The sequence below is a fragment of the Penicillium paradoxum genome, assembly GCF_028828445.1.
Source record: "Penicillium paradoxum strain IBT 22861 chromosome Unknown utg000002l_segment0_segment0, whole genome shotgun sequence".
Taxonomy (NCBI): domain Eukaryota; kingdom Fungi; phylum Ascomycota; class Eurotiomycetes; order Eurotiales; family Aspergillaceae; genus Penicillium; species Penicillium paradoxum.
In genome coordinates, this window is record NW_026643180.1 from 3,107,302 (window position 1) to 3,129,167 (window position 21,866).

The 21,866-nt window shown below is 47.9% G+C and overlaps 7 protein-coding genes across 7 annotated transcripts; 2 read left to right on the forward strand and 5 right to left on the reverse strand.

Moving 5' to 3' along the window:
* Positions 1-3,456: 3,456 nt before the first annotated feature.
* Positions 3,457-4,041, reverse strand: N7457_001115 (uncharacterized protein; the record flags this gene model as incomplete). The annotated part of the gene is made up of 1 exon (XM_057172161.1): positions 3,457-4,041. The coding sequence occupies one exon, from the start codon at positions 4,039-4,041 to the stop codon at positions 3,457-3,459; it is 585 nt and encodes a 194-aa protein (XP_057036064.1).
* A 901-nt stretch (positions 4,042-4,942) lies between these two features.
* Positions 4,943-6,213, forward strand: N7457_001116 (alpha/beta-hydrolase; the record flags this gene model as incomplete). Its single annotated transcript, XM_057172162.1, has 2 exons — positions 4,943-5,895; positions 5,958-6,213. 2 exons carry the CDS (start codon positions 4,943-4,945, stop codon positions 6,211-6,213), a joined length of 1,209 nt encoding a protein of 402 aa, XP_057036065.1.
* Positions 6,214-11,190: 4,977 nt separating this feature from the next.
* On the reverse strand, positions 11,191-13,380 carry hsp90 (chaperone Hsp90; the record flags this gene model as incomplete). Its single annotated transcript, XM_057172163.1, has 2 exons — positions 11,191-13,032; positions 13,123-13,380. The coding sequence occupies 2 exons, from the start codon at positions 13,378-13,380 to the stop codon at positions 11,191-11,193; spliced, it is 2,100 nt and encodes a 699-aa protein (XP_057036066.1).
* A 1,282-nt stretch (positions 13,381-14,662) lies between these two features.
* N7457_001118 (NTF2 and RRM domain protein) lies at positions 14,663-16,277 on the reverse strand (the record flags this gene model as incomplete). Its single annotated transcript, XM_057172164.1, has 2 exons — positions 14,663-15,892; positions 15,957-16,277. The coding sequence occupies 2 exons, from the start codon at positions 16,275-16,277 to the stop codon at positions 14,663-14,665; spliced, it is 1,551 nt and encodes a 516-aa protein (XP_057036067.1).
* Positions 16,278-17,514: 1,237 nt separating this feature from the next.
* On the reverse strand, positions 17,515-17,983 carry N7457_001119 (uncharacterized protein; the record flags this gene model as incomplete). Its single annotated transcript, XM_057172165.1, has 2 exons — positions 17,515-17,832; positions 17,933-17,983. 2 exons carry the CDS (start codon positions 17,981-17,983, stop codon positions 17,515-17,517), a joined length of 369 nt encoding a protein of 122 aa, XP_057036068.1.
* A 1,244-nt stretch (positions 17,984-19,227) lies between these two features.
* On the forward strand, positions 19,228-20,960 carry N7457_001120 (uncharacterized protein; the record flags this gene model as incomplete). The annotated part of the gene is made up of 4 exons (XM_057172166.1): positions 19,228-19,290; positions 19,354-19,384; positions 19,447-19,588; positions 19,694-20,960. The coding sequence occupies 4 exons, from the start codon at positions 19,228-19,230 to the stop codon at positions 20,958-20,960; spliced, it is 1,503 nt and encodes a 500-aa protein (XP_057036069.1).
* Positions 20,961-20,990: 30 nt separating this feature from the next.
* N7457_001121 (PMF1/NNF1 family protein) lies at positions 20,991-21,735 on the reverse strand (the record flags this gene model as incomplete). Its single annotated transcript, XM_057172167.1, has 2 exons — positions 20,991-21,285; positions 21,353-21,735. 2 exons carry the CDS (start codon positions 21,733-21,735, stop codon positions 20,991-20,993), a joined length of 678 nt encoding a protein of 225 aa, XP_057036070.1.
* Between the last annotated feature and the right edge of the window lie 131 nt (positions 21,736-21,866).

Genomic DNA, 21,866 nt, shown 5'->3' on the forward strand with positions numbered 1-21,866 from the left:
GGAAGGAGATTAACTCTCTAATAGAAAAGGAAACCTATAAGATTATAGAGAGACTAAAGGATAGAGGTAAGTAAATACTACCTCTTATATAGGTATTCACCTATAAATACGATTAGGATAGTTATCTAGTTAAATTTAAAGCTCGTATATACGTACGGGGAGATCTAAAGACTATTTCGTACGAAGAAAAGAGAGCTACTATACTAGTAGTAAGGACTATAAGGATAATCTTCGCCTTTATTACCGTATTTAATCTCGACCTAAGATAGCGGGATACTATTACTACCTTTTTAAATAGTACGCTAGAAAAAGAGGTCTATACCTAGATACCTAATAGGTTTAGACTACCTAGAAAATACTAGAAACTCCGCCGTGTACTATATAGTCTATAGATCTTACCTAGACTTTAGTAATAGGAAGTAGCTAGTATATTTCGTAAGCTAGGACTATAATAAGCCCTAGAAGACCTCTATATCTTTATCGGAAATAGACTAATAGTCTTTTTCTATATTAATAATATCCTAATTACCTACTATAATAGTAGGGAGGCGCGAGAAAGGGCTATATAGCTAGAACGAGATCTAGAAGTATACTAGGAACTAACCGATCACGGAGAGGTAGTATAGTTTCTTAATATCCGTATTATTAGAGATAGATAGTAAAAGAAGCTATAGCTTTATTAAGATAGCTATATAGTAAGTATCGCTATACGATATAATCTTATAGATAGACTAGCGGTATATACCCTAATACCTATCGAAGAGCTAACTCTATATTAGGGTGTAGCTATAGCCTAAGAGATCCTATTATACTAAAAGAAGGTAGGATCTACTAGATATACTACTATAATTATAAGACTAGATACTATAAAATCGACTACTTATCTAGTATAATATTTAATAAACCTAGGCCTCTAGTACTATTAAGTAGCTAATAGAGTTATTACCTACCTTAATTCTACCCGCTATCTCGCTATTAAATATAGTATAGATTCTAGAATAGACTCTATATAATTTACTAGTAATACCTTATATAGGGATTATCCTAATAGAAAGAGCTCCGCTAGCTATATCTACTAGGTGTACGGCGGGCTAGTCGACTAGAAGGCTAGTAAGTAGCCTATAGTTACTACCTCTACTACTAAAGCTAAGCTCCTCAGTCTCTTAGAGACTATAAAATAGCTATAATAGTGGCGTAGACTTCTTAATACCCTCGGTTTTATCCCTTCCTATTAACTAAGTATTAATTACGACAATTAGCGCACTATTAGTCTTCTAACTAGCGAGGATACGGCGTTCGAGACGAAATTACGATATATTAATATTTATCGGCACTAGCTTAGATAGGAAGTTAGGGAAGGAAGAATTAAGGTGAAATAGGTGCCGACAGCTAGTATAGCTGTAGACGGACTTACAAAGTTGCTCACTAGGCAAAAGTATGAAGCTTTCCTCAAAATGTTGAGGATAACAGATATAAACTATCTAATAGCAGGAGCTATTTGATAGCATAGGTCATTTAATCAACAAAGGGAGAGAAATAGCATACCGACTTAGGTGTAGGAAGCAGCTAGACCATACTGGCCTAGCTGAGGGGGTGTGTCGGAGCATAAGATCGGCATACCGGAAGTTTAGTTTATCCTGTCTACGCAGTATTTTTGATATTAGTCAGATAGTCATATTTCCTACTAGAATAGTGGATACAGAAAGATAGAGACTTCAACTCCCTTGATTGGACCCCTACTATACTGAATACCACGTCAGTTAACAGACTACCCCTGCCTGAATCTTTAGGTATTGATGCCTAATAGTGCCTGAACAATCATATGACTTCTGAACATATTTTTTTCTGCCACTTAAATATCATGTGACCCCTCATTTTCTGCCACCCAAATTCCTAGATCATAGAATTCGAGTTTATGTAGTGAAAGATACACCTTTTATATCGGAAAACGCGCTGATTTCTGAAGTAATAATGCCTATTGAGTGATTAACCTCGCCTCTTTACTTCCCTTTTAGGAATTTAGGTGCCCAAAACTCTTAGGCATCAAGCTTATAGTTCTATGATTTTAGTACAAAGGCGGCGAGAAAGGCGGTTAGGGAGAGTTTAAAGAACCCTAGAAAATCAGTCATCAATCAGGCATCAACTAGGGACCCAGCCTGAAAATTCAGGCAGGGGTAGTCAGATTAGGAGTAGGGATAGTCAGATTAACAATCCCCGCTTTCTATAATCTGTTGGCCAGAAACACAAAAGTTTCCCTCGCCGCATGATCGACGCAACTTAGGAGGTTTGGCCGTTTCACTCAGTTTCTCTCCCTAAAAGACTGAGTATTACTGTACTTCGTGGTGGTCTTATCTCAATTACTAGCAAGTGCAACAGCCACGGGCCAAGTATAATATCAAGTCAGGGTGATTGTCGAGGGTGATGAGAGCGGGAGCTAGGAGGGTGATGAAATGGATAGAGCCCCTGGTCACAAGTGTTGGTATAGGGGGAAGAGATATGCTTATGTTATTGATACGTATAAGAACATCTACGCCACCGTGGAGTATACGATGATTCAAGGGACAGCTTTTACGGTGCACAGACTGAGCCAGAACACATCTGGAGGCTTTAGCGAGGAATATCAGCTGCAATATACCAGGCATAGGTTGGCTGTGCAGTGGATATCAGCTTAGCAACCTTAGGTAACCACTAGACTCTGGCGTGAATTTTACATGGCCTTCTTGCCCAAGCCCCGCGATACGAAAGTGACACTCGTCCGTCTCTAACCACACAACCGTCTATCCCAGCACTCCCAAATTATGCCACATATTTTGCTTTCACGATATCTCAACTACATACGACCATAGGGTGTGGAAAATAGGGCTTCCCGTCCGCTCAGCCGTACTCAAGCCACACGCCGGTGAGTTAGTAGTTGGGTGGGTGACCACCAGCGAATCCTCACTGTTGTATGTTTTTGTTTTTTAGGTGTTTTCGTTTTATTTCTTATTAGCAGAAAAAGCTCGTGAGAAACACCCTTTTGTCGCATGAGTCGGTGTGGTATTTGTGGAAGTGTTGTGAGCAAATGGAGAGTTAAGGATGAGCAGAGCAAACGAACACTCCAATATAACTGAAAAAAACCATGGCCCATGTACATACAACATAGGTAGATTCCAGTGAGTACCCTCGTAGATATTCACTTTAAAAGCGCCAAAAACAGGCAATGCGTAGGAAATGACATCAACAGACGTTTTCTTCTCACCACCAACACTGGTATATATACACCTGCATGTGACAGGACAGGGCTGTTAGGTATGTCAGTGCCTTGCGCAAGTCCACCCAGCTGAGAGAACACCTTTCAAACCCCATACACTCACCTAGTCACATTTCAAGACACATACCAATAACGTCAAGCAGTTGGTAGCATGCACACCTTTTGAAAAGCAGGGCATTGTATGTAACCGTCTTTATCGCCACAGATCATGGCGAGAATGTAAACCCGTCAATGCTACCATTGAATTGTGCACCACCGCCGTTATTGTTAAACTGAGATCCAGTCCCACTGTTAAAATTCACAGCACCAGTTCCAGAGTTGGTAATGGCATTTGTTGACCGAGAATCGAACGATGTGGCTGTATTCTTCATTTCCCCTAGCACTTGACGTAACTCGTGCACTTGCGAGCCCACAGCGCGCGTGAAATGCGTATTGTGCGCGATTTGAATTGCATGGTTGAGGATATCTATCATCTGATTCGCAGCTGTCCGGTATTGTCCCTCTGCGTTGGAACAACTGATGGCGGTTCGGAGGGTCTCATTTAGGCGTGCAGCATTGCTCTCGCAGATCTTCATGGTGGGAATCACCTCTTGAGAGAGGTTCCGACCTATCATAGCCTGACCATGATATCGGGAGCATTTTGTGAAGAAGTCCTGGATTACGTTGGCAAATTTGCCAAAGACTGGGGGGCCATTTCTTGCACTGCACTGGGAGCTGCGTTCTCGGGTTGTTTGCAGAGTATTGATAGTGCCAGCAAAAAGGCGGCTGAGTTCAGCATCGGCGTTAGACATGTTTGATTTGTATGAGGTGAGAAGATTGAAGTTGATTGAAAGATGACAATTGTATATGGAGTATAAGCAGAGTGTGTTCTCTGTTACGAGGGTGCTAGTTCAGGATTTTTTTTCAGAATATTTATATAGGTTGTTGGATAAGAGCCGCACTCAAGGCATAAATATTCAGTTAAGGTATTATTCTTCTATAAACACCATATGCCATGAATACGAGGACAGGTCATGGTTGCACTCAGCTCCGCTAGTAAGTCTCCCACACCTTCAGGGTTCCTATTGGGTACGAGTGGACTATCTGTACGATATACGGAATACTCCGCGCTATAATGAGACTGTATAGTGCACAGATCCATCTGACGTGGTAGCGCGTTGGCCAATTGAATATCTTGGGCGTTGGGGACACTCGTTCTATTGGCTACTGAAGTTGGCTGATTGCGTCGTGTCCAGGTATGTTTGCCATCGCAATAGCCGACCATGGAGTCTCACCTGTAAAAGAGCCCAAGGATCCTCGCGAATATCTATGCTTTTCGTCTAAGAATCGCTCCTCGTGACAGTAATCCTTGTCCAGAAATTCCAACACAACACCGCTCATGGGAATTCAATTATTGACGTACGCCTCAGAGAGAATTGCTTTCTTTGTACAGGGATCAGAAGCGCCGAATATCGTCTGCTGATTCAAAACTTCACACCCCTCCACCGCTGTGACACTCTATGTTGTTTGCTTTTTCGAATTGCATTTCTCTTAAGAAAAACGGGCGGCTAACAAAAGAATTCCTCTCTCTAGCTAATTTGCGCCTTGACTCTCCAAGCTCGAGTGATCTACAAATTCCATTCGACTTAATCTTACCTGCATCCAGAAAGCTCCCTCCGACATTCTACGACCCGTATTCCCGAGATGCACAAGATGAGGAGCCTCTCAACCTGGCTGGGATGGACTCCTATTGGCTCCTGGTTGAAGCCATCGACAAGCCTCTTTGACCCGGACTCCAACTGCCATGATTCGGAAATGAATTCGGACGCATCGCGCTCACGAAATGCCATGCCACATTACTTTTTCCCCGACGGAGTTGAAGTTCTCTATGATAGCCCCGAAGCAGTCGTGGATATTTGCTTCGTCCATGGGTTGACGGGAAATCGACAGACTACGTGGACACTCGATGGCCAGTCAGAACCCTGGCCCCAGACTCTTCTTCCGTCTAGAATCCCCCATGCTCGGATACTGAGCTACGGCTATGACGCCTATGTTGTGCGAAGCACCGTCACGTCATCGAATAAGCTCATTGACCATGCCACCAATCTTCTGAACGACTTGGTGTCAAATCGAGCTGCTTCTAACGCATTATCGCGACCGGTGATTTTCGTCGCACATAGCCTCGGGGGCCTAGTTTGCAAGAAGGCAATTCTGCTTTCCCGGAATAATCCGGATTCTCATCTTCGAGACATTTTTCAGTCCACGAAGGGTATCATATTCATGGGAACGCCGCATAAGGGTTCTTGGATAGCCGACTGGGCGAAAATTCCAGCTAGAAGTCTGGGGATCGTCAAATCGACCAATACGTCCTTGCTAGCAGTGCTTGAAACCGAGACCCAGCTTTTGGAATCCCTTCAAGTGGAGTTCTGGGGCATGGTGCGGGAATTACGTGAATCTGGCAGGTTTCTCGAAGTAACCTCCTTTTTCGAAGAATTACCTCTACCCATTGTAGGTTTAGTGGTGCGCAAGGATTCAGCAACGCTCGATGGGTATAACTCTATCAGCATGCACGCCAATCATAGGGATATGGTGAAATTTGGCTCTGAGCAAGAGAATGGATACCAAAGATTACTTGGGGAACTCAAGCGATGGGAGTCCCAGATTAGGTATGTAGAACGCGCTGTGTTAGAATGTTCGAGACAAAAAGTCAACTGATGATTTTGGGCAGGGGCGCAGGATCTCCAAGTATCGAAGCATGGGAGAAGACAGAATCTAACGGTGAATCAGATAATCAAACTCCTAAGATGTTGGAGTCCCCGCTGCTTCACAGGGAAAGTTCAATCTTCTTGGTCAACAACTCCGGTGAAGGCTGGGTGCAAACCAATACTGGCTCAGGTGCTCAATACAACAACGGCGGCACTGGTAATCAATTCAACGGCACGATTCATGGCTTTCATTTGACTCCGCCGTCACAGTCTACGTAACCAATGCCACCAATCGCTACCAATGGTACGTTGTGTCTCATCAGTTGCTATATGTCCTTCGTTTCTCAAACCAAACCTCCCTATCAAGCTCAAGCAGACTCCCCCTCGCAATCTTTTTCCTAAGTATATCTGCATTGTCAAGTGATCGACGTCTAAACCCTTCACCTTCAGGGACAAAGGGTTGTTTTAGCTTCCATCCGGAGGTATGGGAAGTATGGGGGATTGAATGAAGGAGTTGTATGGGAAGGAACCTGTATTGTTGAATTCAATGTTACCAAAAAGTCCTTCAATGAAGCTTTCAGAATTATCTATATACTCCGCCGCATTAGGCAGGCCTTCCACACCAGATATCTTCGATTATCTATATAATCAATGTGAAATGTGAAATGTGAAATGTGAAATGTAGTACTAACTCAACTAACTCTACTAACCTTTTCCAGAATATCCTAGTATGAATGATCTGATCAGGTCGAATACTTAACTGCACGATGAGTGTTAGTCACATATTTGGAACAAGATGTATTCCGGTTCACCTTTCTTAAATAATACATAGGCATGTATCTACCATCCTACGGAGTGGAACGTAACGGTCTCACTAGCGCCCTATGTTATACATAATCTTATTATTATTCAAGCCAACCCGTTTGGTTGTGTGGATTCATCTCTTCAGACCCACCTGTGTCCATCAAGTTACCTACTAAGAGTCTATCGAACTTTGGGCGTATTCTCGAGCCGTAAGACGACCCTGAAACCCCAGCCATCAGCGGTCGCACCCAAGGACTTCCGAGGTTATTTCATTATGAGATGGGCCATTTTCGCCGCTAATACTCCACTGCTGTTTCCAACTTCATTGGACTGATTTAGGTTTGTGCCTGAGACAGCCTCCAGTGCTTCGTGCAGATGGCGCATGCGGCATACCCATTACGGGCAGTGGACTCCAAGCGAGCCACTATTTGTTGGGGATCAGTCAACGGCACCTCTGCTCTTCCCTGCCTAGCCACTTTCCTAGATGTGAATGTGGAAATTGTGACTTATCGACCCAGAATTCCCAGATTACTTGGAGGTTTAGAGGTGGTGACGAGAGGGGCATCACACCGCCGTGTTAGCAGCACTACTCTTAGCCCCTATGAGCACCTATCCCTAGCTATCTCTGTGAAGGGAAACAGAATGTGTTCGCCTTGCTCAACGTGAACCTCTGAACTCCGCTGCCATCTCCGGCATTCGCTCCAGTTTCGTCTTCCGTTCTCCTGGCAACGCCCACTGGAGCCCCATCCGCATCCGCATCCACCTCATTCGTAGCCTCACTTGTCAAAGCTCGCTTTACTTGTCCGCGTGCTCGTCTGCTGGTGTTGCTACTCCTTGCTTCACTGGTAGTGGGTCATTCCGTTCGTCCTCAGCTCAGTCATTTGATTGCAGATGATGAAGTGGCAAGAAAGCCCTATCAATAGGAAATTGGAAATAAATGGGGCTTTGGGCGGACCTGGGTGCTATAAGTGAGTCACCCATCCCGGAGAGCAGATCAACTCGGCTGTTCGTGGGCGTTGAAAACCCCGAACCTCAACGCTCAACAACCGGTATCCTGCTTACTGGTTTTTACTTACCGCTGTATACCATGTGAAGAGGAGCAGGGAACATCCCAAAGTAAACGGCAGAAGAATGGTTTCGCTAATTTGCAAAGTTAGCTTTATTCCCTACTATATCTACCTACGTAGTTCATGTAGTTCATGGACTTGAGGTTTTGTCTTTTGTTCGGCCTAGCAATCTGATACATCATAGGGTTATTGTTTTGATTATTCAACAGGCTTGAACGGGCCTGAACCTGAGGTCCAATGCCTAGATATACGGCGTAATTACCGCTGTCTCTGGAATACAAAAAGGCACTGTATTCTTCTCACAGAAGTCACTTCATGTTCATTCTAACCCCCTCGATACCTAGAATCTCATCATGGAAATACAGCTCTTACCCTCTACCCTCTCAGGCCATGATGTGCTTAATGGCGTTTTTGGCGATGGCCAACAGATAAACAACAATGCTAATGGGATACAATTCGCCCATTGCCAATGTAAGAGAGCACAGACAGTCCTGGTAGTCAGATTCTGGGTCGCTCATACTAACCTCTCGCGCCAGTTACCAATCTGTGTATGGGCTCGGTCCTGCAGTATGCTGGTAAGCCAACGCTCTCCGTGCTGTGTGATTGATGCCGTGTCTGCGTCTTGTACATACCTCTCCACGCCATCTCAGGGTCTTGCAGGCCAAGCATCCAACCACAGTCGCTGATCACGTAGCAGGCCCCAACAAGCCATCCACATCCTCCGATACTCAAGAGCTACTGCACAACACCGCACAACATTGGGATTCGAACCCGCACGCATCTCTGGGTCGTTGTCCCATTGATCTAGCGACACGTGCCATGTACAAGCTAGAAGCGGTTCGTTCGACATCGACAGTCGATCAATTCTCTGGCTTGGACGCGGCTAATTGCCTCCCAGTGTGTTCTGAAGTGAACCCAACTGCTCCAAGACTATCATCCAAATGGATCAAGCATGCTAGAAAATTTGGGAGAAAGTTGCTGGAGGGAGGGCTAAGTCGGGTCAACATCGACCTACACGGTAAATCTGGGGAATGGAAGTTGAATTTCGAGTGGAAACGGGAGGGACATGTCTCTTTGTAGACCCGATTGCTCAGGTCTTGCATTGTGGGGACAAAGCTCTTGAATAGTTGTTAGATTGTTTATGTTGAAGATACAGATGTATGATATAGCATGTGGTTTTAATAATGGGTTCAACTGATACCGAAATGTAGGAACTCCCTTGGAATGTGTAGAATTGTCTAAAGATCTAAGTAATATCTGTAACTCTCTGCTATTTATGCTCCTTTGCGTGCCGAATATCCGAGTACTCGGCACAGTCCTAGGGTATGGTATTCGGCCGAATAGCCAAATACAGGCGTAGCGTTATTGAGTCCTAAGGATCAGAGCATCATACCTTAGGCATGGCTCTCAACAGTTTGCTAGACATACTTTCATAATCATATATAGTTCTTTCGCTCTGTTTCTCCCACTCCTGGTTCTTCATCTCTCTCTGTGTATAGTCTGATAGTTAGGATAGGAGCTAAAATCCTGCCATGCGAGACATTGGTTCAGGATCTGTTTTGCCTCAGCTGTTTTTCTACTATGCACTGCCCGGTGCAAGGATAAGCTTAAGATGTGTGTAATTTGCCGGGGAATGAATAGGTCAAATACTGCAATCTTAATGACTAGGGGAGTATACGAACGAAAGGACTTTTTATATGAACATGCGGTGTAAATAAAGTACATGCGGGTAAATCCCCCGATAGGTATATATGTATGACATGCTTGCTACACTTACATATGGAGCCATGCCACGTGAATGATATCTTTGCATGCAATATATCTGGATAATGGACCATCGAGATGCTATAGCGAGGTGGAGGTGATCTGGAATTCGAAATTAGGAAACCACTTCAACGCAAAGAGAGGAAGGAGACAGGGCTGGATTTGTTTGTATTTATATTTGTATTCATTTTTTTCAGGGAGAAAGAATACAAGCTCCCGAGGCTGAACTTAGGGAACTATATGTATCTATTCCTGGATGATCGTGTATGTTACATGGACCTTGATGACGAACACTGGGCTCCCTTGGTGCAACTAGAGCTGGGGCCTGCTGATATGTCCATGATCTGAGTGATAATTGCCATTGGTTATTTCTCCTTATATGTCTACAAGTTTGAACCGGGCTTTCTGTCCATCCCAACTCTAGGGAGTGAGGTTTACAATCCCCATTGATCCTAGTTATTCAATTCGGTTATTGACAGGTCGAATATAACTACACAAAAATCAACTATCGGAAATTTGCCCTCATGATTGCTCTTTCTAGAGCAGCAAGCCAATGTTAACGGTTATATAGAGCACATCACCTACAGATACGATGTTTATTTGATATGACTGTGGATCTTATCTGTGTATGTTGAGATCTATAAGAGGCACGTATATACCTAAAACACACAACAGCTGCGGCTGTATTATGGATTAACGCTGCTTTCCCCATAACATTGGCCATCTTTCAAACGCAGCATTATACGTAACTATTGCCTTCCAAGGTGTCTTAATCTCCAGATGTATTTCATGCTGAACCAGATAGACAGATTTCGGGCATACCTACATGTAAGCAATATGACTATTCCAGACAAGAACAACCACTACGAACCACAGAATCTATACAATTATGAAAAAAAAGAAAGAGTCCTAAGCAACAGCCTTTCATGCAGATAGATATTCTCTGGCCAAAAAGGAATCCAAGCAAAAAGAAATGGACGGGCGGTGGATCGAACACCGGACTTTTCGCATGCAAAGCGAACACTCTACCACTGAGTTACGCGCCCAATTGCTATGGTAGAATACGGCGTATTCAAATTCAGATCGCTAACACACCATTGTAGATCATGGATTGGTTCCATGATTGTCCTGGGAGGAGAGGGTCGAATTTCATGGAGTGGTGCTGGTGGCAACAGGTTGGTTGGTTTGAAGGTTGGTGGGTGCAATATTTTTTTATTTGGCATTGACCCAATTCATTCTGCTACTCTTATCTATTGGGAGACATGGGAGACATGGGAGGGTATAAAGACGTGGTGTGCTGGATTATGCTGGCTTCGCTCTATAGATGGAAGAGGATACAACATACGGAGTAGTAAAATCAAGTTTGCAGATCGGATGACCAAGTTGAGAGGTCTCAAAGACAGGAACCAAATTAAAGCATGGAGAATTACAGTTGGCTTGCACCTTATAGAGTCTACATGTACGCAAGTATGCTACAAATTACTGAAGAATAATAAAGATATTGGTTTTCATTTTAGAAACCTGAATAATAAAAAATAAACATCACAGAGGGTCGTATCCCGTTTCCCATATCCCGTAAGACTTAAAAATTAGCAAGAGTGAAAGAGTTGAGCGAAATAATCTAATCAACCTCCTCCATGGTGCTCTCGCCGGTAGCCTCGGCAGGAGCAGCAGCCTCGGTGGCGGGAGTGACATCGGCATCCTCGTCGATGTTCAGACCAAGGGAGACGAGCTTGTGAATGCGCTCGGAGAAGCTGGCGGGCTCCTCGATGGTGAAGCCAGAGACCAGCAGGGAGGTCTCGAAGAGCAGCTGGGTGATGGACTTGACGGTGCGGTCGTTCTCGCCATCGGCCTCAACCTTCTTCTTGAGCTCCTTGATGATGGGGGACTTGGGGGAGATCTCGAAGGTCTTCTTGGAGGACATGTAGGAGGACATGGAGGTGTCACGGAGGGCCTGGGCCTTCATGATACGCTCCATGTTGGCGGACCAACCGAACTGGCCGGTACGGATGGCGCAGGGGGAGCCAACCAGCTTGTGGGAGACAACAACCTTCTCGACCTTGTCACCGAGAACGTTCTTGAGGGCCTTAGCGAGCTCCTCGTACTCCTTCTCCTCAGCCTCGCGCTCAGTCTTCTCCTCCTCGGTCTCCTCAAGCTCGAAGTCCTTGGTGATGTCGACGAGCTTCTTGCCGTCGTACTCCTTCAGCTGGGTGAAGGCGTACTCATCAATGGGGTCAACCAGGAACAGAACCTCGAAGTTCTTCTGCTTGAGGGTGTCCAGGAAGGGAGAGTTGGCAACAGCCTTGATGGACTCGCCAGTGATGTAGTACATGTTCTTCTGGTGCTCGGGCATGCGAGTGATGTAGTCAGCGAGCGAGGTCTGCTCGTCACCGGACTTGGTGGACTGGTAGCGGAGGAGCTTGGCCAGAGTGGGGCGGTTCTGGGCGTCCTCGTGGATACCGAGCTTGATGTTCTTGCTGAAGGCGGAGTAGAACTTGTCGAACTGCTCACGGTCCTCGGAGATCTCAACGAAGAGCTCAAGGGTCTTCTTGACGATGTTCTTCTTGATGACCTTCATGATCTTGTTCTGCTGGAGAGTCTCACGGGACAGGTTGAGGGGAAGATCCTCGGAGTCGACGACACCCTTGACGAAGCTGAGCCACTCAGGAATGAGGTCAGTGGCATCGTCAGTGATGAAGACACGGCGAACGTAGAGCTTGATGTTGTTCTTAGTCTTCTTGGTCTCGAACAGGTCGAAGGGAGCGCGCTTGGGGACGAAAAGAATGGCGCGGAACTCAAGCTGACCCTCAACGGAGAAGTGCTTGACACCGAGGTGGTCCTCCCAGTCGTTGGAGAGAGACTTGTAGAAGGAGGCGTACTCCTCAGTGGTGATGTCGGCGGGGTTGCGGGTCCAGATGGGCTTGGTCTTGTTAAGCTCCTCCTCCTCAATCTTGGACTCCTTGACGGTCTTGGTCTTCTTCTCCTTCTTCTCCTCCTCCTCATCATCGACCTCCTCGACCTTGGGCTTCTTCTCGTCACCCTCCTCGGTGGTCTCCTCGGCCTCCTCATCGGGGACCTCGGTCTCAGTCTCCTTCAGGACGTGAAGGTAGATGGGGTAGGAGATGAACTCGGAGTGCTTGCGAACAACCTCCTTGATGCGGGCCTCGTTGAGGTAGTCCATCTGCTCATCCTTCAAGTGGAGGATAATCTTGGAACCGCGGCCGAGCTGCTCGCCCTCGGTATCCTCCTTCAGGGTGAAAGTACCACCGGCGGCGGACTCCCAGATGTACTGCTCATCATCGTTGTGCTTGGACACAAAGGTGACACGGTCAGCAACGAGGTAGGCAGAGTAGAAACCAACACCGAACTGGCCGATCATGGAGATGTCAGCACCGGCGGACAGGGCCTCCATGAACTGCTTGGTGCCGGAGCGGGCAATTGTTCCAAGGTTGTTGATCAGGTCCTGGAAGAGGTCATTATTAGTTTGCTGTCACTAGATAGAAAGCAGAGCGATCGAAAGAAGATCGAAAGAGCTCCCAGAGTAGAAACTTACAGCCTTGGTCATACCAATACCGGTATCACGGATGGTAAGGGTCTTGTTCTCCAAGTCGGGGATGATGTCGATGCGCAGATCCTTGTTGGAATCGAGCTTAGAGGGGTCGGAGAGAGCCTCATAGCGGATCTTGTCGAGAGCATCGGAGGCGTTGGAGATCAACTCACGAAGGAAAATTTCCTTGTTGGAGTAGACAGTGTTAATGATCAGCGAGAGCAGCTGAGAGATCTCAGCCTGGAACTCGAAGGTCTCAGACATATTGGCGATGTGTGAATCTGAAGGAAGATTGAGTTAGAACCGATGAAAAGTTGCAATTAAGGGGATGAGGTAGAAATGTCGAGCGCCGATGCAGAGTCTGATCCAGCGGTGGGGGAGAAGGAAGCGGTGGAGAGAGAGAGACAAAGGGAATGGGGATAACCTACAAGAACACGAAGAAAGCAAAGTGATCAAAAAACGAAGCTCTGGGGGGAGGAACCAAAGCAGAGAGAGATGAAGAAAGGATGAGGGCGGGCCTGGGTTTCCTTTTGTGTTTCCAAAAATTTCTGGTGGAGAGTTTCTACGGCGATCCAGCAACTTCCACCTCGTCGGTGAGGCAACCGTAGTTGCAGCTCTCCTTTTTCTAGACTCTTCCGCGTGTTATTTTTAATTCTACATGTCAGCTTTAATCTGACTCTAATTTCCCCAGTCTTTTTTTTCTTTATCTTCGAAACAACAAAGGGCGAGGCGAACTCTAGAATCTTCCCCAGATGACTCATCTATCAAGCCCCCCGAAGTCTTGGCAGTGGCGCTCCGTGGCTCGTACGTTCCTTATAACAGTTATGTATGTAGTATGTACTCCATATATGTAGTTACCTCTAGGTAAATACCCTAGGAGCCTAGGAGATCTACCATGTAGGTAGGAGATCTAGGAGATCACTCAATGCCCTGGAATCCATATTTTGTAGCCTCGTTACTCCATGATACAATTGCAGTCCCCCACAGAAGATCTCATTTACACCCAGTGAGAATATCCTCATACCCAAAGAAATCCAAAAGATACAAGAAAGAAAGACCGGGATGGCGCACCACCGTAAAACCCTGAAGTTTGCTATGCTAGTTAAAAGAGAAAAAAAAATGCGATATAACGTCTTGAAAAAAAAGGGGCAAGGGAACAGATCATAGCAGGAAGACACATAAAGAAAGGAATATGGTGCAGAAAAAAAAGAATCGTGAGGTCGAAAGAGAGACCTGACCCAAGCAAAAGCAAAGTCAGGTGGAAACACAAGTGCCCAGAAGGGAGGAAAGAGACGCAACTTTTCCAGCCAACCCGGACCAACCGCTAATATGCACTGTGACGGGAAAAAAGGGGGAGGCAATAGTCACGTAACACATGTCATTAGGAAGAGACGGGGCAAAAGAAAAAATAGAATCAAAATCGGAGGAGTAATACAGATCCTGAGAAGATCATCAGCCAGAATGGCAAGTCGCAAGGATTGCGAAGAAAATTGCAACGAGCCACCGGCAAGGAAGAGGAACGTAGAGGATCGTCAGAATCGTGTAGTTATTTAAGCAGCCTGGGCCTGGCTGCGACCCTTGGCAGCGACGTTGCCACCACGACCACGGGGGTGAAGCTTCCACGACCCTCACGCTGGAAGCCACCACGACCCTGGCTGCCAGCACGGTCACCGCGACCACGACCGGCACCACCACCACGGCCGGCGGGGAAGCCGTTGCTGCCGTAAGCGTTGCCACGGGGGCGGCGCTCCTCGACGAGGATCTGCTCACTGCCAATCTGGTGAGGGTTGGCGGCAACGGCGGCAGCGTAGCCGGAGGGCTCGTTGAATTCAACGAAAGCGCAGTTCTTGGGACGGCTGACATCGAAGTACTTCAGCTTGCCGAAACGAGCCAGGGTCTGCTTGAGCAGGCTGGCATCGACCTTATCGTTGACATTCTTGATATAAGCGAGAACGGTCTCCTCGCCAGCACGGGGCTGCGACTTCTTGTGGTCGGAACCAGCAGTCTGCCATCCGGCATCAGTGGAAGGAGTCTCCGGGGAACGAGCAGCCTCAGTGGGGGCGGCAGGGGCGGCAGTAGGTTGAGCGGCAGGGGCGGCCTGAGCAGCGGGAGCAGCAGCCTTAGGAGCAGCAGGAGTAGCCTGGGCGGCCGAAGCCTTGGCAGCAGCGGCGGCCTTAGCAGCGAAAGAGGTGGTCGCAATAGTGGCCCAGGTCTTGGGGGCAGCGGGGGTAGGGGCGGTCTCCTTCTCAGGGATCTCCTCCTCGGGAGCGGGAGAAGGCTCAGGAGTGGCAGGCTTCTCGTCGTTCACAAGTTCAACTGGGACGGCAGGAGCGGGGGCGGGAGTCTCCTCCTCGGCGGGGGTGCCGTTGGTCTGGGGAGCGACCTCCTTGGACTCCTCAACCTCACCATTAGCCTCAGCCTCCTCGAGCTTTTCATCGACCTTGGAGGCAGCGACCTCATCGACAACCTGAGCCTCCTCAGAGGGGACCTCAGCAACGGCCTCAGGGGCTTCGGCAGTAGGCGCCGGGGTAGGCTGCTCGGTTTCTTCCTCTGGCTCTTCCGCCATGTATCGGAAAATGTCGTTGAGCACATAGTAGCCGTTGGGCTGCTCAGCAAGAACGAAAGTCTGCACGAACTTGCGCGACGGCTCGGAGTTGTTGGAGATCTCTCCAATGACAGAGACCAGGATGTTGTCGAAGGAGGCCTGGGAATCGACATTCAGGACGCGCACCTTGCAGTCCTGGAACTTCAAAGAGTTGAGCTTCTCGTTGATGTCCTAAAAAATGGGGGTTGTGGTTAGATGGTATTCACATAGAGGGATCGAATCAAGCCAAACTCACCTTAGTACCAACAGTGACAGGGACGGACTCGGCCTCGGTACCGAAAACCAGCTGAGACCGGCGAGAGTAGAACAGGTGAAGCTTGTCGGGGTTGCGGCTCATGGTGGTGTAGTACTGCTCAACGAAGTACCAGCCCACCTCGTCCTTAGAGATCTCGTTCTTCTGCTGGTCGGTGGGAGTGACAGTAGTAGGAGTGGATGACTGGGCAGGCTGGAAGCTAGCCGCAGTGTTCATGGTGACAGAAGCATGGTTGTAAGATTCGGGGTATCCATGCTGGGCAGGGTAGTTGCCGTTGACGGGAACCTGGTTCATGTCGGCCATGGCGTAGGATTGAGGGGTTTATCTTTGGTTTCGGGTGGAAATTGAGATTAAAAGTAACCGAGGACGGCGAATATGACGAATGAGACTATAAAAGCCGAGGCGCTTTCTTTTTAGAAAGAGAAGCAAGCGATAGAAGGTCTAAAAATGAAATTCTTCGTGTTCCTCGCTTCACTGGATGGTTATTAGTTTTGATATTCCTTAGATATTCTTTACCATAAGATCGAACTGGAGAGGTGTATCGAAACTCACAATGCGAAATGGACCAAGCACCAATGCAAGCAATTGAAGAGGATAGAAGGAAAGGAAGAAAAGAACAGAAATAAAGCAAGGCGCTTTGAGATTGCGAAAAGCGGGAAGTATAGCTGAAGTGAGAACGAACAGGGAAAGAGTTCTTGTGTGGTCCTGATCGCGCGGAGAGGGAGATGTGGAGGACGGGAGAGAAAGATGAAGAAGATCGAGAAAATGTGGGTCTGGAAGACGATAGAGGGAAAAAGTCGGGTGGAAAATGGGAAGCAAAAGAGATGGAATGAAGCTGTGGGAATTCGCCTTCGAAGAAAAGACTTCCTTCTCTTTGACTCCGTGCGGGTTTCGCGTGGCCTTGGCGGGTGGCCACCGCCCGGCAGAATTCATATAAAACTGAGATGTTGTACGAGGATAATAGTATTTTCTATGAATATAAACAAAGCCGGGTACTTTAATAGCTGAATGAGCCTTCCCGTTCATTAGAAATATCGATAGCACATGTGGAACAGCACAAGACACGTGTGTAAAAACAGACAAAGAGAGATCTTTGAGTAATATCCAAACTCGGGAGTATTTATATCAGAGAGATACAAAGTGGACAAGATTTTCGTAATAGCTTCAAGATACATAAGTCAGACATCAGGGGAAAAAAGGGAAAAGAAAAGAAAAAAGAAAGAAAAAAGACCAGGCCCCCAAGTTCATACCCAAGAAAGAGACAACGAGCATTTCATCAAGTCAAAACGCCGCAAACTGACCCGAAAAATAAACAGAAACGAGGGGTATGATAGGACATGAAAGGGTGCTCAACTGTAAAGGAAAACAAAAGGAAAAACATAGACAGCAGCCAAAAGAGCCGTATATACCAAGACTCAAATGACGGGAGGAAGAAAGGCAGAGATCAGAGACGCAAACAAGCGAATAATCGGAGACAGTCTACCAAATAGTGAGAAAACCACGCGACAAGTGAGCTTATCTCTCGCTTGGATGCTTATCCTCAGGGCGAGGCAGTTCCCGTCTTGGCCTTCTCGGAAAGAGGCTTGCGCATAACAGCATCCTGGCTGGTCATCCTCCGGCCCAGGGCGCGCTCGACCTTAGCGCCGAGAGCGAGCTTGTTCAGGTTGTCCGACTTCTCTTCTGTGGGTATGAATCGCTGCTTGTTGAGGGGCTTGTTCTCAAGGCGCTCGAAGCCGTCGCGGAGGTGGGAGATGTGAGCGATTCTGGTATCGCCGTTGGAAATGCTACCGTTTGTACGATCCGAGGCAGCCACCGACGGGGTTCCACTGATGGCGGAGAATCGCTTGGAGGTTCGGTTCTGCAGAAAGTTAGAACGTGCGCCATGCGAACAATGCGGGTGGTAAAGCCCTGCAACAGGGCGGATCAGGTGGAGGGGTAAAGAGGAGGGGGGATCGTACAGACTGAGCCATGATGGGACGCTCAGAGTCAAGAGAGGGTTGGCGGGCCATTTTGTATGGGTGGTATGGTTGTTATGAAGAGGGGTTGCGCGAGGAGAAAAACACAATTCCAACTTGTAGGTAAGGAAAGACCTCGAAGGGACTGCAGTCTGCAAAATTGGTCTGTGAGCGAGTATTCCTGGGCTCTAGCACTTGGCAATCAGGGTCGGCTGAATCAGTAAGGGATACACACGAAGTAGTCTGCAGGTTTCCGGCGGGACACGGGGAATGGAATGTGATTGAGGAAAAGATCAGGCGCAAAAGTACCAATTCAGCGCAGGACTTGCTGATAGAAATAGAGCCACAAGAGGGAGGCAAGACGAAACAGGTGGGTCAAGTTGACGGTGGGGAAAAGCGTGGGAAAGGGGGTGGAAGGTTTTTTTTATGGCTGGAAAGATCGACGTAATCGTAAGGTGCGCATAAAGAGGAGAGTCGGTCTGGGAACAATCGGAGGTTTAGTGAAACTTCACGGTGGAGATGGTCTCAAATAGTCATACACTCACACTTGATACTCCCAGATATCCTCCCCCCTAACATCTGTGATGTCAAGAAATGGAGAAAGCTTTGCCGGGAGTATCTTTGCCACGTGCCGCCACGCGAGCCGATCATCTCGGCAAGTACGGAGTACTTTACATCTGACACTCTTACTCCGGAGTGATTGCAGTATATCTACTCCCTATTCCAGCAATATTTTGGTATGGTAGACATGATGGGGCTGGAGACTTGATGAATCTGTTCCAGCCATCCACTCCTGGCATCTGGTACGAAGTATATACGCATCCCATAGCAGCAAGGGACATTCGATATGTATCGATTTTACACAGAAAGCCGGCAACACTACATACCCCTTTTGCAACAAACCTAGGCACCATTGTCACCATCTTCAAAAATCAAAATAACCAAACGAAACCAAACGAAACCAAACCGCTTACATCGAAGGTCATCTCTCAAGTCTTGGCATCTATGCAGATCGCAAGGTCGGACCAGGCTGCTTCGGAGTTTTTCTTTCTTACATATTTTATACTTCAATAAAACAACATGATCCTCCAAAGCTCACATGCAAATGATCATTAGACCAGTCTCAAACTACTGCGTGCTTTGTACTCCGTACTCCATACCATAGTGGCCATTACCATTGTCGGAAAGCATCGTATACTTCGCCCACACCGCGCAGATTCTGCCGGATTTACTTGGATTCCAAGCACAGCCATCTCTGTCGATCCTCATTCAATCCATTCAACAGCCCTGCCGCAACTATGCCGAAACCAAAATCCTTTCTCCGGGAGACGAAGACAAAGAAAAAGGCTGCCTCGAAACAGGTACGCAGTAGCGAAGTACCCGCACAAAACAGCTTGGTCATGATCTCATACGATTTGATATAGGCACCTGTGACGGCAGATGATTTTCTGGCAGGTGTGTATTTGAAAACAAAGAACCAATCATATCAAAGCCGAAAGAGCTAATAATATCTCCAGCCGGCGTCGAGCTAGAGGAGGCCGGCGAGAAATGGCGGGCCGGAGACGCGGCCAAGTCCATGCGTTTCTTTATGCGGGCCATCACGAACTATGATGAGGGACTACAAAAACATCCCGGCACTTTTGATCTGGCTTATAACAAGTACGTATAGTGGGCACATCGAAACAACTAGTTCTTTTGGAGGTTCTATTTTAGTCATGGTCGAAAGGTACTCCGTACTTTGCTTTTCACTGACACATAACTTAGAGCACGAGTTCAATATGAAATTACCCAGCACCCCAAATTAGCGGCCCAGTTGCCCGCACCACAGGGAGATCTCCTGCAGGTTGCATTGCAGTCGCACCGGGAGGCGCTGGCTCTAAGCCAGGATAATGCCAACGTATTATTCAATTCGGGCCAGGTGCTGACGAGTCTGGCCGAGTTGATGGCCAACTCCAAACATCCCGGTGATGAGCAACTAATGCAGGCAGGTACCTACCTGCAAGAGGCTATTGAGCTCTTCCAGCGCTGTCTGATGGTACAGGAAATGAAGTACTCGGAAATGCAAGAGGAGATTGAACAGATTGAATCCGGGGATGTACCACTCTCGGCACCGGAGCCGGAGGCTGTACCACAGGCCGCGGGACAGTCCCAGGCCGACCCCAGTGAGGAGCAAGAGCAGTGGGCGATGATTGTGGAGCCGGTCACAAAGAATACACTTGTCGATACGGCGGTTGCGCAGCTCGAAACTTTGACTACTCTGTGCAACTTGTTGACATCTAACCCTGGCGCGGGCGGTGTTGGTTGGGTGCAAGAGTACTCGTCGGAGCTTGTGCATTCCCGATTGCCTGCGTGTGTTGAAGGCTCAGACAGACACTATGAGGCGGCCTTGGCACGAGCTAGGTTCATCTGTGCTTTGAACGACTTGCTCTACCGAGGTGGACATACTGATATTCAAACCTACCAGCAGGAGGTTGGACAAGTTTTCGGTCCAGAACTGGATGTATCCGCAGATCCTGCTGGACTGTGTGGCAAAGCAGATGCGCTCACATCGTTGAACCAGGCGCTCAGTGACATTCCCCCATCGGAGGATGACGAAGAGTTTGAGAACGCGCTGGCAGTGCGCTGGAAATCGCTTTCGACCGCCTTAGACGCACTAACAGCCGCCACCAAGCTTCCAGATGCAGATAACCTGCCCAATATCCACCTCGGTCGGGGAGATGCGGAGATGCAAAGATGGCGTCTTGGTCGAGCACCCTGGAATCATGCGATGGCGAAGCAGAACGGTGCGATGCTTCTGCGCAACGCTCAGACATACTATCGCGGCGCAGCAGCTCTGGCTCGACGCGAAGGAGCTGCAGATGAAGAGCGCGACGGGACTTGTAAGGAGGCAATTGCCGCAGCGATCGAAGGCCAGACCACGAAACTTGACCAGCTCAAAACAACAGTCCTTCAACAGGTGGTAGCTGTCGCCCAGGATATGGTGGAAGACGGACTGGTTGACGGCAGGGAACTGAGTGCCCTGATATCATGAATCTGATAGAGACAATTTCCCATGACATCTTCACAGACCCGGACGGGCTCTCACTTCCTCATCCATCTGAATCGCATCTTGACGAATGTGGTGTTGTTTGCTGAATTGCGTGGCCGCCGTAGCAGCACCCTCAATATCTGAAACCACCAATCCAAGATGCGACAACAGCTGCTCAATTTCCAGTCTCTGGGCTTGCACGGTCTGCGCAAGCTCCGCGTTTTCCGCATGAGTAGCCTCGAGTCTGGCATTAAGGGTCGACTGCGCTTCCTGCAAATAGGGCGTAAGATGCGCGTTGTATAGGTCTTCGGCGCCTAGTGTGTGTGGGCTGTAAAGTAGCAAAGTCAGGACAAATAGCCAAAAAAAAAGTATAACGCTAAAAGCATTCAACATACACTGGTTTCTCTTCCCCTTCAGCATTCTCCTCATCCTGGTCCCTCCTAGTCCTCGCATCGTTGACCAGTCGGTCAAGCTCATTCAAATGCGGTACAGCATCCCGTTCCGCGATAATATCATCAAACTCGGCCTTCGCATTCGCTTCCAGTTTCGCGTTCAACTGTCGCCAGACACCCTCCAAACTAGCAGGAACATGGCGCGCAGGGGTGGGGAAACAGCCCGCAAAATTTGCATATGAGTTTGCTCGCAATGTACGCGCTAGCGCCTGGTCGAAGACTTGATTCAACCGTGAGGCGCGCGGACCGGGGGTTAGAGGGTTTGGAGCTGGCGGGGGAGGGGACAGCGACGCGGCAGGCGGTTGATGGGAATTGGGTTCGGCCATGGTGGATGGATTTGCAGCGGAGATAGATCCAGAGCGTGGGGAGTGGTCGGGAAATTATCGCTATGGTGAGAGTGTGTGTAGGAGACTGTTGTGGTTCTTGGGAATCTGGATCTGGGTGTTGGACAGACTTG